This window comes from Tupaia chinensis, unplaced genomic scaffold (genome assembly GCF_000334495.1).
Source record: "Tupaia chinensis unplaced genomic scaffold, TupChi_1.0 Scaffold144909_1, whole genome shotgun sequence".
Taxonomy (NCBI): domain Eukaryota; kingdom Metazoa; phylum Chordata; class Mammalia; order Scandentia; family Tupaiidae; genus Tupaia; species Tupaia belangeri.
Genome location: NW_006204769.1, coordinates 1,162,033 through 1,182,953, shown reverse-complemented (window position 1 = coordinate 1,182,953; position 20,921 = coordinate 1,162,033). Strand labels below are relative to the sequence as shown.

At 46.1% G+C, this 20,921-nt stretch overlaps 1 protein-coding gene across 1 annotated transcript in view; it reads right to left on the bottom strand.

Annotated features, from left to right (window-relative positions):
* ARHGAP31 (Rho GTPase activating protein 31) overlaps nucleotides 1-20,921 on the bottom strand; it is a gene marked incomplete in the record, with an annotated part of 155,870 nt that overhangs the window by 29,309 nt on the left and 105,640 nt on the right. The window contains 4 exon segments of the mRNA XM_014583856.2: nucleotides 1,648-1,790; nucleotides 2,662-2,769; nucleotides 4,941-5,023; nucleotides 16,801-16,945. Coding sequence (XP_014439342.1) covers nucleotides 1,648-1,790; nucleotides 2,662-2,769; nucleotides 4,941-5,023; nucleotides 16,801-16,945 — 479 coding nt within the window.

The following is a 20,921-nucleotide window of genomic DNA, read 5'->3' as shown; positions in this document are numbered from 1 at the left end:
TCCTCCATTCTCCTCTCGGGATCTTGGGCACGTACCCACCCACACGCGCCTGGCGTGAGTTTTAGGCCACCAGGTCCGGGACGCGAACCGCGGTCGACTACGTGGGAGTCCAGCGACATAGCCATTACACTAACTGCTGGTTCCCTGGTAATATGTGTTTTAACAAGACCATCAGGTGACTATAATGTATGCTAATGTTGGAAAACTGCTTTCAAACCCAAATGGTTATTACCAGGATTCTTTTATAAGTTTATTTTTTTCTTTCATAAGAGAGAGACAGAAAAAGACAAGAACCTTCAAAAGGTTTCAGGCTGCGATCCCTCCTCCAGCCTTCCTAGCCAGCTAGGATCATAAGCAGGTGTGTGCCTGTGTATACCAGTTACCCAGGAACTGAGCCCCAGTCTTCCACATGGCTTCCAGCACTGCAGAGCACGGCATTACTGCTGTGCCACTATAGTTGTGCCCTGGCTTCTTTTTTTGGAGATTTTTTTTTGCTATAGGGTGCGTGAGCTCACCAGAAAGACAGAGAGAGACAGAGAGACAGAAAGCGAGAAATCACACCCCAGGGAGGATGGTCACAGTGCAATCCTTTCTCCTCCATTCTCCTCTTGGGATCTTGGGCACACACACGCACACGTGCCTGGAATGAGTTTAAGCCACTGGGTCTGGGACTTGAACCGTGGTTGACTACATGGGAGTCCAGCAACATAGCCATTAAGCCAACTGCTGCTCCCTGCCCTGGCTTCTTTAGCAGCTAAATTTCTCGTTTTTAAAAATTAGGCTCACAGGAGTTCAAGTAGCTTAATGCAATTTACTCCTAGGGTTCATTATATCATTATGGAAGACCCCCACAAAGAGACTCATTTTTGTATGACTACTGCTGCAGCAGGACGGAACAAAGGAAGCGTTTGAACCTATTCTGAACATGCATGTGAGGAGTAGCAACACGTTCACTTAAGGCTTCAAGATGAAGGCATAAGGATGTTTACAGTTAACATAGATATAAAATCTTTTTGTTTGTTTGTTTTTGGAGAGGTTTTTGCTATAGGGTGTGTGCACTCGCCAGAAAGACAGAGAGACATGGAGAGACAGAAAGCTAGAAATCACCCCAGGGGTGGGGGGATGGCCATGCTCTCTTCTCCATTCTCCTCTCAGATCTTAGGCATACATGCACACGCCTGGTGTGAGTTTAAGCCACTGGGTCTGGGACTCCAACGGTGTTCGACTACATGGAAGTCCAGACACATAGCCATTACGACAACTGCTGGGCCCCATAGATATGAAATCTAATAGTTAAAGAGAAGAGTGCTGCCATTGCCATTAGATAATAACTCCAAGAATTCAAGAACTCACGGAAACGAGTAGAACATACTCTGGTTCTATTCCACCACACTAGAGTCACGGGATGTGTCATGACAACAACTGATCAGCAACATGCTAACGCCACATGCAAACATACAACCTTTGCTGCTCACATACAGATGTATACATGCATGACCCCCAGACACTGCTACACCATGAGTGGTCAACACACACACACCATCAACAGGCAGAACTAGACCCAAGCCCACCTCACTTATTCTTGGGCCCCATAACTAGAGCAAGAAAGGTTAGGCTAGTGGAGAGTGCGTGAGGAGGGGTCCTTACCATCGTTCTCCAGGGATCCAGGTGCACTGTTGTTAAAGATCTGATCCACATGATTCAGTATGAACTCAATCACCACCTGCTGGACCCGGACAGCAAGGAAGGCTGCATCTCCATTGCAACCGGTGGCTTCGATTTCTTTAGACCTAAACCGGAGAAGAAGCATTCAGTGGAAGAGTCTGCCTTGCAACCTGGAGCAGCAAGGAGGCCACGGGCCTTCTGTACAGCCCCATCCCCAACATTTCTGTGGGTTATAGACTATGATGACTATTTTTAAAAAATAATTATTTATTTATTTAATTCCATTTGTTATTGTTATTTTTTTATTTAACCAGAGAGAGAGAAAGAAAGGGAAAGCGAGAAAGCAAGCCACTAGGTCCGGGACTTGAACCATGGTCGACCCTTTGGGAATCCAGCGCCCTTATCCACCATACCACCTGCCGGCCCCAAGACTATGATAACTATCAAAGACCAATTAAAAAGGCTCTTCAAAGGCTGTGAAACACAACACACATTTAAAACAGTTACCAGGAATTACATGTGGCAAGACTGAACTCACGGAAACTAGTAGAACATGTAAATATCCAGGAGGTGCTCTTTTTTTCTTTATAAGATCCCTCCCACTCTCACTAACTGTCCTGTGGGGCAGGGAACCACTTAGGAAGGCATAGGAAGCTGATCTCAGTTAGAGCCAGCTGTGACTCCACCAAAGCCAGGAAAGTGAATGAGCCCCAAAGACAAGACAGGCCTTTTCAAGAAACTATAGCATACAGGTGACTTGAGCCACATCAGCATTATAGCCGAAAGTGTCTTTGGAACCCAGAATTTTTACGTTAGCAAAGAAAGATCTCAGGCTACTAAAATCGCATTTCATTTATCATGCTACAAATGACCACTTAGCTATAGATTTGTGTTTGTCTTAAAGGGATTCCAACTTAGAAGGACCCAGTCTCCACTCTGATTGGTGCGCTCTCTGACCCCACTGGGACGGTGAGGAGGGGAGGGCGTGATGGTTACCTGAGGAGGTTTGGAGCCCATACCAGGGCCAGGTTCCTGGCGTGCATGTTGGTCTTGCTGCTGAAGGAGGCGATGTGGGCCAGATGACGAATCAGGTATTCCAAGGTCCTGTAATGGTCCATTTTTTGGACAAAGTAAGATACTTCAGTGCCCGTGTGGAACCTGACATCTGGAGGTGATTTCCGAGTTTAGGTTTAAGGGATTAAATATTCTTAGCTAATGAACTTCAAAGGAATATTAGGAAGAGATTGCAATAGATGGGAGCAATGTTCTCGACCCTGGGGAAGGGGTCAGTCTTGGCAGAGTCAGCTAAGGCCCTGGGAGCGCCAGCCAGAGACAGACACAGGAATCCCAGCACCCAAGGGTCTGAGAGTGCTTAGTAGCCACTGGTTCTCCCTCGCCCAGGGCAGAGTCACCTCCATGCGGTCTTGAAATACAATAGTATCTCCTGTAGCTTTAAAAAATCTTCCAGCTCCAGGTAACGTGGTATTTGGTGGCAAGTGCACTCGTGCTGAGTGCCACTTACTATTGCTAGGAAGTGCTTTCTATACCACATCCGGTCTGCTCCCTTGTGGAAGGCGGGCAGGCGTAGCGAACACTGGGAATGGGGGTGACAGCAAGGACTAGCCTGTGAGAGTGACATGCAAGGGTGGGATGATGTTGGGGGTGGTACTTATGAGCAAGGAGACAGACCAGGCAGCCCAGCTCTCCAGAGCTATAGTCAGCCCCTGCTGAAAAGCAATCTTGGTTTCTACAGACTCGGTCATGCTACAAATCTGGGCGAGAAGCAAGGATGTCACCCAGTGGCTGGCTTGTGTGATGGGAATGACTTCCTGAGGGACTCTGAGGAGTGCTCTACAAGTGCCTTACAGAATGGCTGACCTTGCTGCCAATGTCCCTGGTCATTTGCCAGTCCCTTTTGATAACAGTGACCCATTCGCCAACCTCAAAATGCTCCAGGAAAGCCACCGTCCAGTGCACTCGCTCCCTCCAGTGGCGCCAGCCTACCCAGGGAGAGCAGCACGCCACCTGGAGGCGGCGCAGTGCTTTCCCGACTCACCTATAGTGGGATGGCGGCAGCTCCTGGATAACATTCTGGATTCGGGCCAGCTGGCCTTCTTCCGGGCAGTGTGACACGGCCTCCTGCGGAGAATATGAAGTAGCCCAGTGAGTGCCGCAGAGCGAGGACACCACCTCATGTGCTGGTGTCATCCAGGCCCTGAGACCCCAGCCTCAGCCCAGGGGAAAGACTACCTTCTCAGATACATGCTTTTCTTTATTCTTTTAAAGATTTTCCCCATAAGATACATGCGCTTGCCAGAGAGTCCTGTAATGGTCCATTTTTTGGACAAAGTAAGATACTTCAGTGCCCGTGTGGAACCTGACATCTGGAGGTGATTTCCGAGTTTAGGTTTAAGGGATTAAATATTCTTAGCTAATGAACTTCAAAGGAATATTAGGAAGAGATTGCAATAGATGGGAGCAATGTTCTCGACCCTGGGGAAGGGGTCAGTCTTGGCAGAGTCAGCTAAGGCCCTGGGAGCGCCAGCCAGAGACAGACACAGGAATCCCAGCACCCAAGGGTCTGAGAGTGCTTAGTAGCCACTGGTTCTCCCTCGCCCAGGGCAGAGTCACCTCCATGCGGTCTTGAAATACAATAGTATCTCCTGTAGCTTTAAAAAATCTTCCAGCTCCAGGTAACGTGGTATTTGGTGGCAAGTGCACTCGTGCTGAGTGCCACTTACTATTGCTAGGAAGTGCTTTCTATACCACATCCGGTCTGCTCCCTTGTGGAAGGCGGGCAGGCGTAGCGAACACTGGGAATGGGGGTGACAGCAAGGACTAGCCTGTGAGAGTGACATGCAAGGGTGGGATGATGTTGGGGGTGGTACTTATGAGCAAGGAGACAGACCAGGCAGCCCAGCTCTCCAGAGCTATAGTCAGCCCCTGCTGAAAAGCAATCTTGGTTTCTACAGACTCGGTCATGCTACAAATCTGGGCGAGAAGCAAGGATGTCACCCAGTGGCTGGCTTGTGTGATGGGAATGACTTCCTGAGGGACTCTGAGGAGTGCTCTACAAGTGCCTTACAGAATGGCTGACCTTGCTGCCAATGTCCCTGGTCATTTGCCAGTCCCTTTTGATAACAGTGACCCATTCGCCAACCTCAAAATGCTCCAGGAAAGCCACCGTCCAGTGCACTCGCTCCCTCCAGTGGCGCCAGCCTACCCAGGGAGAGCAGCACGCCACCTGGAGGCGGCGCAGTGCTTTCCCGACTCACCTATAGTGGGATGGCGGCAGCTCCTGGATAACATTCTGGATTCGGGCCAGCTGGCCTTCTTCCGGGCAGTGTGACACGGCCTCCTGCGGAGAATATGAAGTAGCCCAGTGAGTGCCGCAGAGCGAGGACACCACCTCATGTGCTGGTGTCATCCAGGCCCTGAGACCCCAGCCTCAGCCCAGGGGAAAGACTACCTTCTCAGATACATGCTTTTCTTTATTCTTTTAAAGATTTTCCCCATAAGATACATGCGCTTGCCAGAGAGAGACAGAGAGAGAGGGAAAAGGAAAGTGAGACACCACCCCTAGATGGGGTGGTCACACCACAATCCTTTCTTCTCTATTCTTCTCTTGGGATTTTGGGCACACACACATATGCACCCAACATGATTTTCAAGCCACAGGGTCTGGGACTCGAACCATGGAGTCACCTATGCGGAATCCAGAAAGAGCCTTAAACACCATGCCATCTGCTGGCCAGAGTCATGCTTTTCTGCAACAACCAGTAACTACTCTTTCTGAGGGCTCAAGGTGGAATGTGGTTCATGGCACGCACATAGGAAAGGGCAGCTCCTCGGGTCAGCATGTCCTCAGGTGGTAAAGAATGTGTGCGATTGGGAACCAGCAGTTAGCGTAATGGCTATGTCGCTGGACTCCCACGTAGTCGGCCACGGTTCGTGTCCCGGACCCAGTGGCTTAAAACTCACGCCAGGCGCGTGTGCGTGCGTGCCCAAGATCCCGAGAGGAGAATGGAGGAGAAGGGATTGCAGCGTGACCATCCCCTCTGAGGAGTGATTTCTTGCTTTCTGTCTCTATGTCTCTCTCTGTCTGTCTGGTGAGCGGAAGCGCCCTACAGTGAAAATCTCTCCAAAAAAAAAAAAAAGGAATGTGTGCGATTGTGGGTGTGTCTCATACGGCAGAAAGAATCACAGAGACTCATACTCAGAGAGGTAGAGAGAGACAGGGAGAGACAGAGAAGACAGGTGGCACCAGGCCTGTTCAGCCAGTTGTCTTCATGGGAGCAAACAGCCACAGCCCAGCTACCCCGAGACCATTCCAGAACCCGAAGTACCCAGCTGCTGCCTGCTCTGGTTGCCAGGAAGCAGGGAAGACATGCCATCCACATCAGAGATAAGGGCTTTGTCCCCAAGACCTGGAGGCCTTGCTTTCTGGTTATTTCCTGTAGAGATATTTCGTATCCCTCCCAGCCCAGGGCTTTCCAGGAGGGGCAGGAATGGTGGTAAAGACAGTGTGGTCACAGGCTGGCCCACACCCATCTCCTGCCTATCCAGGACTTCTGCATGATGTAGTCACCTCTGTGCAGATTCCCCTGAACCAGGCCTGCACACCGTCCTGAGAACTGTCCTGCCTGTGCCAGGCTCGGTGCCGCTCGCTCAGTGCCGGAGTGATCCCACACTGCCAGCCTGGAGCATCTAAGTCGGAGGCCAATGGTCACCCCGTCTTTCTTTTTACTGAGATATAATTTGCATACACCACAAGTATGCAGATTTTAAGCTGTAACTCCATGAGTTTTCTCATATGTACATGCCCAGGTCGCCCCACCTAGATACACCTTTAAAGGGGCTCTTGGGCTCACTTCCATCCGTGTTCTCTTGAATTCACAGGCATATGCGACTTATCTAGTCTTGAACATCCTCCTGGTGCTGGAGACCTGCTTTCATTTAAATATAATGAAAATTTTCAGGACCAGCAGTTGGTGTAATGGCAATGTTGCTGGACTCCCATGTAGCCGACTGTGGTTCAAGTCCCAGACCTCGTGGCTTAAACCCACGTCGGGTGCATGTGCGTGTGTGCTCAAGATAGAAGAGAATGGAGGAGAAGGGATTGCGGCGTGGTCATTCCCCCTTGAGGGGTGATTTCTCGCTTTCTGTCTCTCTGTCTCTCTCGTCTTTCCCATGAGTGCACGCACCCTATAGCAAAATCCTCTCAAAAAAAAAAAAAAAAGAAAGAAAATTATAATCATGAAATATAGCCTTTAGTTTGGTAAATACTGTCCCGTCCAGTCCAGCTACAGATTAGATCCTGGCTCTGGTGACAATTTCCTACCATTCACTTCTGTTCAGTCTTTAGCTGTCATTTGCTTGCTTGTGCGTGAGTGCTGAGGGCCACACTCTCAGTAATGAGCGTTTTTAGGCCCAGAAACAGTAGAAGGGAATTGACTTTACCAGGCACCTCCCTCTGTTTGCCAGGCCCTAGTCTAGGCCACGACTGCTATATTGTAGGCCATATTCTAGGCCCTATTCGAGGCTCTAGTCTAGGCCGCAACTGTGGTGTATATTCTGTTCTAACATTACTCTTCTCAAAAAGCGTATTTATTTGTCCCACGAGAGAGAGAGAAAGAACAGAAAGAGAGACAGAGAGAGAAGCACGTTTGACAGTCTTCATGCCGTGGCCCAATGCCAGTCTCAGCCACCTGGATTATGCTCACACACGGCGGCATGTGCAGGGAGGTCCTGGGATGCTAAGCGAACCCAGGACCTTCCCTGTGTGGATCCGGTTGTTACCACTGCACCTCTGCCCGGCCCTGGTCTGTTCTGACTCACAGGAGAACTCCGAGGTCCTGTCTCCTCCCGGACCTCGCACCCCTCTCTCTTCACCCCACAGCACTCATCAGCACTCCACACACTGTAGGATGCACTCAGGTCTCTCAGGCTGTTGAGTACGGTCTGTCTCCCTGGCTGCGATACAAGTTCTATAAGGGATGAGATGAGTCCTGTGTCATCCCTTATAAAACAGTGCCTGGCACACAGCAGGTGCCCCCTGCAGGGGACATTGTCTCAGGATTTTGTCACCAGCTTTTTTTTTTTTTCATTTTTTATTTAGATGAAATAAAATATATATACAAAAGTCCACCATTTTTAAAGACAAAATTTTATACATTGAAAACTGGAGGCCTTGTTTTCTAGGCACAGTGGGGGGAAATGAGGAACTAGGAGTGTCACAGTCGAGTGGCCCACAGCCTCCGATGGACATGCTTGCCTGAGGGAGACCCAGTGCAACCACAGTTTGAGATCTCTGGTGCAATCCCCTTTGAGAGACAGCAGGGTGTAGGGTGGGGCAAGGATAGGGCACCCAGTCAGCTCTCTGACACCTCCGTGTTCTGCCCTCATGCTGTCATTCAGAGAAAAGGATTGTGGAGGGGACCCTGGCTTCAAGTTATGGAGAGCCTCACTAGAGGGAGAAGCTGCAGGGGAAGGAGGGGCTGCAGGATTGGACATGCTTCTTCCACATTCCGTCTTGCAAAGATGGAGGGATGGGGAAGCCTCTCTTCGTCTCTCTGCAAAGCCAGGATCACGCTTTGCAAAACTTTGTACCTACTCCCCGCCTTTTAGGAAAATGTGTCTGGGGAATAAAATTGTAGGTTAATGTAACAGCCTTCATGGAAAGTTCCTTTAATATTTTAGGAAGCTGTTAGTCATCTTTGTTCTCTGAGGCAGGGCAGGCTCACCCGGAATGCCTGCCGGTCCTATTGGAATTGGTGTTTATTTCATTATCCACGGCCTCTGCCCATCCCAGCACAAAACTATTCAGAGGCTGTCTAAATCCTCCTTTCTCTCAGGGGCCTGGTTACTGCACTTAATTTTAGCGTGTTTATGTTCCCAGTGAGGATGCAGAACCTATTCTTGGGTAATTGTGGGGAGGGAAGTTAATATTTTGTCCACCCCAATTTTTTGCCTATAAGAGAATTTCACTCAGTATTAGCCCAGTCAATGAAGCTTATGATTAAATCATAAAAGATCTAGGATGAATCTGTGACTAATTGTTCTCTTCAAATTAGTGTCAATAAGACAAGCTTCCAGCCTTTTAAGGACTTGGGCGCAGGCTGGGTTCTCGTCTCCTGTGCTGGGGCCTCACTCTGGGTGTCTCTGTTTACCCAAAGCCACCAGTGGCCCTGGTGTCCTGCTGCCCCGGCCTTCTGTCACCAGGGTGGCTGAACATAAACACCCTCTGGGGCTCTCCCTTCCCATTGCACCCAGTTACAGGTTTAATTAATTAATTAATTTTTCTAACTACTTAAAAAGTATTATAAAATGATTTTTATTATTCTAAGCTATTTTAAGAGATTGACTGGCTTTTTGTTTAAGAGAGATTTTTGCTATTGGGAGCATGAGACCGACAGACAGAAAGAGAGAAATCATCCCCCACGGGGGATGGCCCAGCCACAATCCCTTCTCCTCAAATATCCTCTTGGGATTTTAGGCATGCATGCACATGCGCCCAGTGTTTGTTTGTTTGTTTGTTTTTGGAGAGGTTTTTGCTATAGGGTGCGCACGCTCGCCAGAAAGACAGAGAGATAGAGAGACAGAAAGCAAGAAATCACCCCCTAGGAGGGATGGCCTTTTCTTCATAGCATCAACAGTTCTCTTGACAGTGCTGTGTCTTACATTTGTGTATCATCTGTCTTTTCCACTAAAAGGTAAGTTTCACAGGTCAGCTGGCGAAGTGGTAGTTAAGGCAGTTGGATCCCACAGGCAGACCATGTGGTTCAAGTCCTGAACCCAGCAGCTTAAAAATACACTGAACCAGTGTGTGCCTGCCCACTCAAAATCCCGACGAGAGAAATGAGAAGGGAGTGCGGCGTGCCTGCCCCTGTGCAGGTGCTTCCTCACTTTCCCTCTCTTTCTCTGACTCTCCACCGCCAGCCTACGCATCCTCTAGCAAATTAAAGAACAGTGTAAGTTTTACAAGAGCAAGGATCTGACTTACTCAGTGCATCTCTAGTACCTGTGCCTGCCAAGTATTCATTGTCAGAGCCCAATAAACGTGCTGAGTGGACCAAGGAAGTGAACGAGCTGGTATTTTGCTTTGTGCTTGGAAATGTCACATCTGGACCACACTCCCAGGACAGTGGCATCCTAGGGTCATTTGCTGTGGTGAGGAATGCCACCATTGCTGACACAGTGCTTTCACTGCAGGCTGCTGGCAAGGTGAGTAATCATGCTGGCTTTCCTGGGACTGTGGGCTCCCTGGGACATGAGACTCTCAGAGTGGAGACTGTGAGAGGCCCTGGCAAACCCACACAGTGGACTACGGCCTCCTCTGCTGCCATCTCGAGCTCACTGCTGGCCTTCAGCTGGTGCCAGGTGCTCCCTCTCTGCCTGAAGCGACATTGCAACTCATCTGTGCAGGTCGACCTGTCCATGAATGTGCCCCAATAACAGCGACAACATTTCTAGTAGCTGGGGAACAGGGAAAAGAAACACAGCAAAGGGTAAAACACTTCTTTCTTGTGAAGTGTATGATTTAGGGAGGGAGGCAGATACATAAAGAAATTATTCAATATAAATTCAGTATGTAATGTAACCCCTCTCTAAACTGCCTTCTCTGAAAATCTCAAAACGGCAACTTTTCTATTTTGGGTATAATAATTTTAGCTGGATTACTCTAAATGAAATTGATTTTTTTTTTCTAAAATAAATGTTAATTTTTTTCTCAATAAAAATGAAACGTAATATAGTAGGTTGAATAAATGCTCCCATAGCTATTAGGTCCTAAATCCCTGGAACTTGTAAATGTTACATTATTTGGAAGTCTTTGCAGATGTGATTAATGATCTTGAGTGGGGAGATTATCTTAGGTTATCTGGGTGGGTCAGCAGTCACAGCTAGAATATATTTATGTATGTATTTACTTATTTATTTAAGATATTTTTGCTGGGACCAGCAGTTAGCATAATGGCTATGTCACTGGACTCCCATGTAGCCGACCGTGGTTCGAGTCCTGGACCCGGTGGCTTGAACTCACACCGGACACACGTGCATGCATGCCCAAGATCCCGAGAGGAGAATGGAGGAGAAGAGATTGCGGCATGACCATCATCCCTGGGGGGTGATTTCTCACTTTCTGTCTCTCTGTCTCTCTCTGTCTTTCTGGCAAGCGCATGTGCCCTATAAGAAAAAACCTCTGGGGAACCAGCAGTTAGCGTAATGACTATGTCGCTGGATTCCCACATAGTCGACCGTGGTTCGCGTCCTGGACCCAGTGGCTTAAAACTCACGCAGGACGCGTGTGCGTGCGTGCCCAAGATCCCGAGAGGAGAATGGAGGAGAAGGGATTGTGGCATGACCATCCCCCCTGGGGGGGGTGATTTCTCGCTTTCTGTCTCTAATGTCTCTCTCTGTCTATCTGGTGAGCGCACATGCCCTATAGCAAAAATCTCTCCAAAAAAAAAAAGAAAAAAAGAAAAAAAGAAAAAATCTCTGCAAAAAGAAAAAAAAGAAAAAGAGATTTTTGCTATAGGGTGCATGTGCTCTCCAGAGAGACAGAAAGCAAGTAATCACTTCCCAGGGGAGATGGCCGTGCCTCCTCTGGAGAGAGCACAGCTCTGCTGAAACTGTGATTGATGTCAGCCGGGTGAACTGATCTCTGGCCTCCAGGACTGGAAAATACATTTCTGTTGTTTAAGTTACCTGGTTTGTGTTAAAGCAAAAACAGAAAACCAATACATATACTCAAAATTAAAACATGGAATCTGCAGGAAATAAAAAGTTACCTTTTATTGCATGACCCAGAAATGGCCATTAACTTACATGTGAAGCAAAAAATAAATAAAGGCCTGCCAGGCCCTCAGCACCAGCTGTGAACACCGGCATCGTTCCTGTTCAGTTGCGCATATCAAGTTTTCCTCATTTACCTTTATCGTGGCCAGTAAATATCCTTAAAAAATGTGACTCTTCATGGCTACTAAGTTTTGTTTTGTTTTATTTTGTTTTAAAGAGAGATTTTTGCGTGTGCTCACCAGAAAGACAGAGAGAGAGAGAAAGTAAGAAATCACCCCCCGGGGGGATGGCTACTCCGCAATCCCTTCTTCTCCATGTTCCTCTCGGAATCTTGGGCACACACACACTCCTGGCGTGAGTTTAAGCCACTGGTTCTGGGACTCGAACTGCTGTTAACTATGTGGGAGTTCAGAGATGTAACCATTATGCCATCTGCTGTCCCTGGCTATTAAGTTTTGAAAACAAAAGCCTTGTCATTTATCTAACTCATCTACTGTTTGACACACATGAGAGAGATATCTTTTAAATATTAATATTCCCGGGGTATGGGATTTCAAGTGATTTATATTTGTCCTTTGTACTTTACTTTAGTGCTTTAATTTTTGCAATAAAATTTTATTTTGATTTGGGTACACAAAATACAGCAAAAACACTACGCAAAGAATAACAGACTGAAGGAAATACCCACAAGTTAAGTGTAGTTTTCTTTGGTCTTTAAGAAGAGAAACCGAAGGTTCCTTTCTACCTTCTTCCGTTTTTCAAATTGTTTTTTATTGATATAATTACTTTTTTTCTTTTTAAGATTTGTGCCATAGGACATGTGTGCTTTCCAGAGAGAGACAGAGAATGAGAGAGACAGTGAAAGAGAAAATGAGAAATCACCCTCCCCCTGGAGGGCAGTGAGCACCCCACAATCTTTCTCTTCAATTTCCCTCCTGGGACTTTCGGCACACAGGCACACATGCCTGGCATGATTTTCAAGCTACCAGGTCCAGGACTTGAACCATGGTCTGCCATGTAGGAGTCCAGTGCCTCAACCAGCACACCACCTGCTGACCCAAGTACAATTACTTTTTAAATGAGGAAATACATATGGTCACAGTGATTATAATCTGGCACAGTTATAAAGCTCGCAACGTTTCCTCTTGGTTCCTGGAAAAGATTTCTCAGTGGTTCCGTGGGCAGAAATGGCCATTATTAAGACTCAGACATTCCAACTGGAGGCTTGCCTACGTTCCACCTTGGATCTCAAGACCCACAGACCACCTATATCAGTGGGTAGACGTTGACTTCTCTAGTGGTCAATATATATATATATTTTTTTTTTTGAGAGGTTTTTGCTATAGGGCGTGTGCACTCGCCAGACAGATGAGAAAGACAGAGAGACAGAAAGCGAGAAATCACCCCCCAGGGGGCATGGCCACGCTGCAACCCCTTCTCCTCCATTTTCCTCTCAGGATCTTGGGCATGCACGCACATGCGCCCGGCGTGGGTTTTAAGCCACCAGTTCTGGGACGCGAACCGCAGTCGACTACATGGGAGTCCACGACGTAGCCATTATGCTAATTGCTGGTCCCTCTAGTGGTCAATATTTATGCCCAAGTTTTTTGTGTGCTTTGGGTCATTTTTTTTAAAATAAGAAAATTAATAAGTTTGAGTATCCATTATCCAAAATGCTTGGGACCAGATGTGTTTCAAATTTTGGAATTTCCTGGTTTTTCTGTCTGAATATATAATTGTATATTTGTGGTTTTCCAGTTATCACTGAGTGTTTCCTGCATCACTGAAAATTTTAAGAATATTTTTAATGGTCCAAGTCCAGTTTTGAAATGGTAGTCTTCATGGACAGGCTCCATGGCGTGGTGGTCAAGGCAGCTGGATCCCACATGGCTGACCGTGTGATCTGAGTCCTGAACTTGGCAGCTTGAGAAACATGCCAGATGCGTACACACGTGTGCCCAAAATCCCCAACGGAGGGCGAGATGGAAGAGAAGGGATTGCAGCATGGCGATTCCCCATGGGGGGTACTTTCCTTTCTCCCTCTCTCTCTGTCTCTCTGCCTCCCTCTATAGTGAGCACATGTGCCCTCTAGTAAAACAAACTAACTAACAAAAGACAGAAAAGGTAGCGTGCATTCGTTCTTACATCATTTCACACTGAAGAACCTCATACATGCTCAAGGTAAGTTTATTACAGGAGCCATGAGAAAGATTATTGTTAGAACCTCAACTTGACCCTGACTGAAAATTACAACCTCTCCATAATCTCCATTTCAAATGTCCTCCTCCCAACCACCCTACACTCCATCGATCTGACTGGGATGAATAGTCTCTTGATCTTCTTTTACCCTGTTCCTCATCAGCCTTGCCCGTGTTCCCTTTCTCATCCAGACTAAATTGCATGGTCACTTAGTCAGCCTCAGACAAATACTCTCATCTCCCTCATCCTTCTTTTACTAGGTGAACTTCAACCTTGGTTGCACCCAACTCTCTGCCTACCCTACACCTACCCCATGCAGCCAGAAATTCAAGTTCTGCGTTTGATGCTGCTGCTGCTGCTGCAGGGCGTCCTACAAGCACTTACTCTCCTTTCTGTTTTCTGGGGGTGCCCTATTTGGTGACCACGCAGCTGCTATTGAGGTGTTCTGCTCTTGCCCATCCATCCTTCCCACCACCCCAACTCACTGGCCTCTCCTGCACTCCCTCTTGGTTCATTTTCTCAGATTCCTTTCTCTTCCCAGCTTTCTAACCTCTTTCTTCCCTTTTGTTTGTCCCTTTTCCCTTCTCTACCAACCGACGTCTCCTTCTGCCCCCCAGAGAAACACAGAAGAAACCGCCTGATAAAAACAAAGTAGCAGTGGGTGCAGCAGCATCAGGGGTCTCAGGTTCCTGTCCCGCCTGGGCTGTGCGACCTTAAGCCGGCCACTTTACTTCTCCCGGTTTCCTCCCTATACAATGAGGCACATTCAGTTGAATAAACCTGGAGATAATTTAACCCAGCTCTTAAAACAAACAACATGATTCTGAAAATGCAAGAACGAAAAATTTAGCCAAGAGTTCCCCTTCCCCTACTCTCACCACACCACCCTGCTTCCATCACCATGCTGAGATAATGCCAACCATCTGCTGAGTATTCTTATTGTTATTTTAGTGCTGAAACTCTCCTTGGCCCATCCACGCATCCCACCCAGTAACCAGAATAGAAATGCAAACACTTACCGTGAATTTCTCATAGAGCTCATACGTCAGGAGGGGGTTGGGCAGCTCCCTGAAGTAGAGCTTGCAGAGTGAGCCCACGCAGTGGATGTCCTGGAGGTATACTTCCCTTGTCAGATCTGGACCCTGATCTGAGCCAAACTCTTGCCTGAAACAACACAGACGGAGACATAACAATCCCAGGGCACATGTGTTCCGTGTCAGCTAGCTGCTTGGCCGCGTAGGGGTAATAAAGACCCTAAACTGCTGATGGGACTATATTTTTGATCTTGAATCAAAGAGGTCTTCTACTCCAGGCACAAGGAAGACTTCTACTTCAAGTCTGGATCTTCCTTGCAAAACCTGCTGTGATGAAAGGACATGAGTTCACTCACAGGTGTATTTCTCACGGCCCCACATCTAGTCTCAGTCATGAGCCTTGGGGAGATAGAAAAACAATTTACCAAAAAAACAAAAAAAGAAACAAACAACAACAACAACTATTCAGATTTCAGTATTTTTTTTTTCAAAATATTGTTCAAAATGAACTTTCCTTTCTTGCAGGAGAGACTGAAACCAGGATGAATTCGTTTGTTACCACTCATCTCCAGAGAAGTATGTAAAAAAAAAAACAAACAAAATAACAACAACAACAAAACTTGCTTTATCTGGAAACTCAAACCCAAGGTTGAAAGCATTAATTAAATATCTCCTAGACATTCAATGGAACCTTCCAGGGTGCCTGATAGTGATTCCTCTAGAATAGATAAGCTTATAAATATCTTCCTAAACCATCTATCATGAGATGCCTGGAAAAGTCATCCAGTTCGGGGCCTGGTTTTTCATTAGAAAACATTTTCTGAAAGTTATTTAAGGAGCAGCAGGTGGCGCAGAGGTTAAAGGCACTGGATCCCACATGGCCACCTACTTAAAGTCCTGGAACCAGGGGCTTGAAAATCACACTGGGTACATATGGGTGCATGCCAAAATTCCTGAGGAGACTGGATGAGAAGGGGAAGGGATTACAGCATGGCTATCCTCTTGGGGGTGATTTCTCACTGTCTCCTACCCTTCCTCTTATGGTGAGCATACTCACCCTATAGCAAAAATAAAAAAATAAAAGAAAGAAAAGAAAGAAAAAATAGGAACCAGCAGTTGGCGTAATGGCTATGTCGCTGGACTCCCAAGTAGTCGACAGAAGTTCAAGTCCCGGACCTGGTGGCTTAAACTCATGATGGGCGCATGTGCATGCGTGCCCAAGATCCCGAGAGAAAAATGGAGGAGAAGGGATTGTGGCATGGCCATCCTCCCTGGAGGGTGATTTCTCCCTTTCTGTCTCTCTATCTCTCTCTGTCTTCTGGTGAGCGCACGCCGTGTTGCAAAAACCTCTCCAAAAAAAAATATATATATGCTGCCTCGAATAATGTATGTTTACAAGTTAAACATCTTAATAGAATGACAAACTTGGGCCAGCCCAAATTAATGCAGCTAGACATTCTACAAGCACTTACTCTCCTTTCTGTTTTCTGGGGGTGCCCTATTTGGTGACCACGCAGCTGCTATTGAGGTGTTCTGCTCTTGCCCATCCATCCTTCCCACCACCCCAACTCACTGGCCTCTCCTGCACTCCCTCTTGGTTCATTTTCTCAGATTCCTTTCTCTTCCCAGCTTTCTAACCTCTTTCTTCCCTTTTGTTTGTCCCTTTTCCCTTCTCTACCAACCGACGTCTCCTTCTGCCCCCCAGAGAAACACAGAAGAAACCGCCTGATAAAAACAAAGTAGCAGTGGGTGCAGCAGCATCAGGGGTCTCAGGTTCCTGTCCCGCCTGGGCTGTGCGACCTTAAGCCGGCCACTTTACTTCTCCCGGTTTCCTCCCTATACAATGAGGCACATTCAGTTGAATAAACCTGGAGATAATTTAACCCAGCTCTTAAAACAAACAACATGATTCTGAAAATGCAAGAACGAAAAATTTAGCCAAGAGTTCCCCTTCCCCTACTCTCACCACACCACCCTGCTTCCATCACCATGCTGAGATAATGCCAACCATCTGCTGAGTATTCTTATTGTTATTTTAGTGCTGAAACTCTCCTTGGCCCATCCACGCATCCCACCCAGTAACCAGAATAGAAATGCAAACACTTACCGTGAATTTCTCATAGAGCTCATACGTCAGGAGGGGGTTGGGCAGCTCCCTGAAGTAGAGCTTGCAGAGTGAGCCCACGCAGTGGATGTCCTGGAGGTATACTTCCCTTGTCAGATCTGGACCCTGATCTGAGCCAAACTCTTGCCTGAAACAACACAGACGGAGACATAACAATCCCAGGGCACATGTGTTCCGTGTCAGCTAGCTGCTTGGCCGCGTAGGGGTAATAAAGACCCTAAACTGCTGATGGGACTATATTTTTGATCTTGAATCAAAGAGGTCTTCTACTCCAGGCACAAGGAAGACTTCTACTTCAAGTCTGGATCTTCCTTGCAAAACCTGCTGTGATGAAAGGACATGAGTTCACTCACAGGTGTATTTCTCACGGCCCCACATCTAGTCTCAGTCATGAGCCTTGGGGAGATAGAAAAACAATTTACCAAAAAAACAAAAAAAGAAACAAACAACAACAACAACTATTCAGATTTCAGTATTTTTTTTTTCAAAATATTGTTCAAAATGAACTTTCCTTTCTTGCAGGAGAGACTGAAACCAGGATGAATTCGTTTGTTACCACTCATCTCCAGAGAAGTATGTAAAAAAAAAACAAACAAAATAACAACAACAACAAAACTTGCTTTATCTGGAAACTCAAACCCAAGGTTGAAAGCATTAATTAAATATCTCCTAGACATTCAATGGAACCTTCCAGGGTGCCTGATAGTGATTCCTCTAGAATAGATAAGCTTATAAATATCTTCCTAAACCATCTATCATGAGATGCCTGGAAAAGTCATCCAGTTCGGGGCCTGGTTTTTCATTAGAAAACATTTTCTGAAAGTTATTTAAGGAGCAGCAGGTGGCGCAGAGGTTAAAGGCACTGGATCCCACATGGCCACCTACTTAAAGTCCTGGAACCAGGGGCTTGAAAATCACACTGGGTACATATGGGTGCATGCCAAAATTCCTGAGGAGACTGGATGAGAAGGGGAAGGGATTACAGCATGGCTATCCTCTTGGGGGTGATTTCTCACTGTCTCCTACCCTTCCTCTTATGGTGAGCATACTCACCCTATAGCAAAAATAAAAAAATAAAAGAAAGAAAAGAAAGAAAAAATAGGAACCAGCAGTTGGCGTAATGGCTATGTCGCTGGACTCCCAAGTAGTCGACAGAAGTTCAAGTCCCGGACCTGGTGGCTTAAACTCATGATGGGCGCATGTGCATGCGTGCCCAAGATCCCGAGAGAAAAATGGAGGAGAAGGGATTGTGGCATGGCCATCCTCCCTGGAGGGTGATTTCTCCCTTTCTGTCTCTCTATCTCTCTCTGTCTTCTGGTGAGCGCACGCCGTGTTGCAAAAACCTCTCCAAAAAAAAATATATATATGCTGCCTCGAATAATGTATGTTTACAAGTTAAACATCTTAATAGAATGACAAACTTGGGCCAGCCCAAATTAATGCAGCTAGACATTGTGCATACAGAGCTGGGTCCAACATGGTCAACTGCAGTTTGAATCCTTGCCCAGAGGCTTGAGAAACATGCTGGATGTAGGTGCGAGTGGGATAGAGAAATGAAGGAGAAAGGATTTTGGTTTTACCACTACGCATTGAAGATGTGTTTTCTCTCTTTCTCCAGCAACCATGCGTGTCCTCTAGCAATTAAACAAACAAAAAATAAAAAATAAAAAAAAGAAAAAAAAAGAAAAAAGAAAGAAAGAAAGAAAAGAAAGGAAAAGAAAGACAAATTTAAGCTTTGCTACAGAAGAGAAGTTAGACCTCTTGAGGATATTAACTTGGTCAGCCACATGGTGACGAAGTCAACAGGCTCTCAGAAACAGCATTTTCATTTTTTTTCCCCTAGGTTTTTGTCATAGGGTTCATGCTGGAGAAAGACAGAGGGAAAGTGAGAAATCATCCCCTGAGGAAATGGCCTTACTGCAATCCGTTCTTGTCCATTCTTATCCTGGGATTTGGGGCATGTACACACACACGTGCCCAGCATTAGTTTCAAGCCACACGGACCGGGACTCAAACCACGATCGGCCATGTGGGAATCCTGCACCTTAACCACCACCCTACTTCCTGGCCCCCAAACCAGCATTGTCAAAACAGCATGTTGCCTGTATTCCTATACTCTGGTTCTGCCCCTTTAATCACGGGGAGAAAAATCCCTGATGCTGTCAGAAGCGGAAAGAAACTGTGTGGGACCTTGAAGAGAGAGCTGAACCATGGCCTCGTAAATTCACAGACTTATGTTTTGTTTTTTAAGAGGGCAGAACAAGAACAATCTTGAGTTTGTTTATTTATTTAGTCAAAAATTTCCCTCGTCAAGGCTAAGGTCAGTCCTCAAATGAATTGGCTGCCACCCCAGTGTCCTTCCAGGATACCAACTACAGTGTATATGTTTTGGAGCTAAGAGTAGACCAGGAACAAATATTTCCTACTGGCCCAGTGCAGTGGTGCAGGCAGGAGGGCACCCCTGCACCCAGTCTATCTGAACATACAATCCTGGTGGCTGGGGCTGAAGAGGATTGTGGCATGGCAAGACCCTGTCAGGGATAAGACGTTTCTCTTTTTCTCATGTAAGAAATAAATAAAAATAAACTTAAGAAAGAAGTATTTACTGTTGAAATGACAAAAAAGGGTACAGAGGTAAATTAGTGCAGTTATATAAACACACAGGTTCATTAAAATCTATGGCTGCAATAAACCAATTATGATGATGATTTTTAAAATTTCCTATAGGGTGCACACACTTGCTGGAGAGACACAGAGGAGAGTGAGTGAAAATGAGGGCCAGCCAGGTGGCATGGTGGTTAAGGAAGCTGAATCTCCCATAGCCAACTGCATGGACCGATTCCTGACCTGGAGCCTTGGAAAATACACCAGGAGCATGTTCTTGTCTTCCCAAAATCTCGGGAAGAGACTGCAGAATGGATTGTGGTGTCGCCATCCCCCCTGGGGGGGGGTGTTTTCTCACTTTCTCTCTCTCTTTCTTTGCTTCTCTGTTTCTTTCCAATAAGCACACATACCCTACAGCAAATTTTTTAAGAAGAGAGAGACAGAAAGAGAGAAGGAACATGAGAAAGCACCCCCAGGGACGATGGCCACACCATAATCCTTTCTCATCTTCTATTTTCCTCTTGGGATTTTGGATACACACACATACACATGCACCTAGTGTATTTCTCAAGCTACTGGGTCCAAGATTCAAAGCAGGCGATCAGTCAAGTGGGAGCCAGTTGCCTTAACCACTGCATCACTGCTGGCCCTCAATTACATTTTTAAAAAAATAATTATTTTATTTAACTTTATTTATTTTCAATTTGGTCAGAGAAGGACAGAGTGGCGGGGTGAGCAAGCAAGTAAGCCACCAGGTCCAGGACTTGAACCACGGTTAGTCATGTGGGAGTCCCACGTGCTTAACCACCATGCCACCTGCTAGCTCCCCTCAATTTTGGTTTTTAACAGTAATCATTTCTTTAGGAGTAAAATGATGTTCTCTTCCTTTGGGATAATTTAATTATATTGGGTCATCAAAAAATTCATGATACGTTTCTGCATAGAAAAATATGTCATGACTTTTCCAACAGCCCAATAGTTGATATTTAGGGGAAGGGAGGACCAAAAACCAAATAGGAAGAAGAATATGAAAACTTAATTACCTGCACAATCTATTAAACTTTATATATAATATTTTTATTTTTAAAAGTCTACATTTATAACTAAAGAACATATAATAAATATAGAAAAATAACAACTCTTCTTGGTATTCATGTATGACATGCAAAATACATAAAAAACTATTGTTTTAATCATAGAAAAGTATGGATACTTGACACTGACTATATATATACATATTCTATTATAAACATACACAGAGGAGGGACTCCAAAAAGTTCATGGCAAAAAATTTGGTGGATGGAGGGAAACCCCATAGTACACTGGTTAAGTGCTGGGTGAAGGGAGCCAGATCCCACATGGTAGACTGGACTTCAAATCTTGCCCTAGTAGCTTGAGAAAAAAAGAAAGAAAGAAAGAAAGAAAGAAAGAAAGAAAGAAAGAGAGAGAGAGAGAGAGAGAAGGAAGGAAGGAAGGAAGGAAGGAAGGAAGGAAGGAAG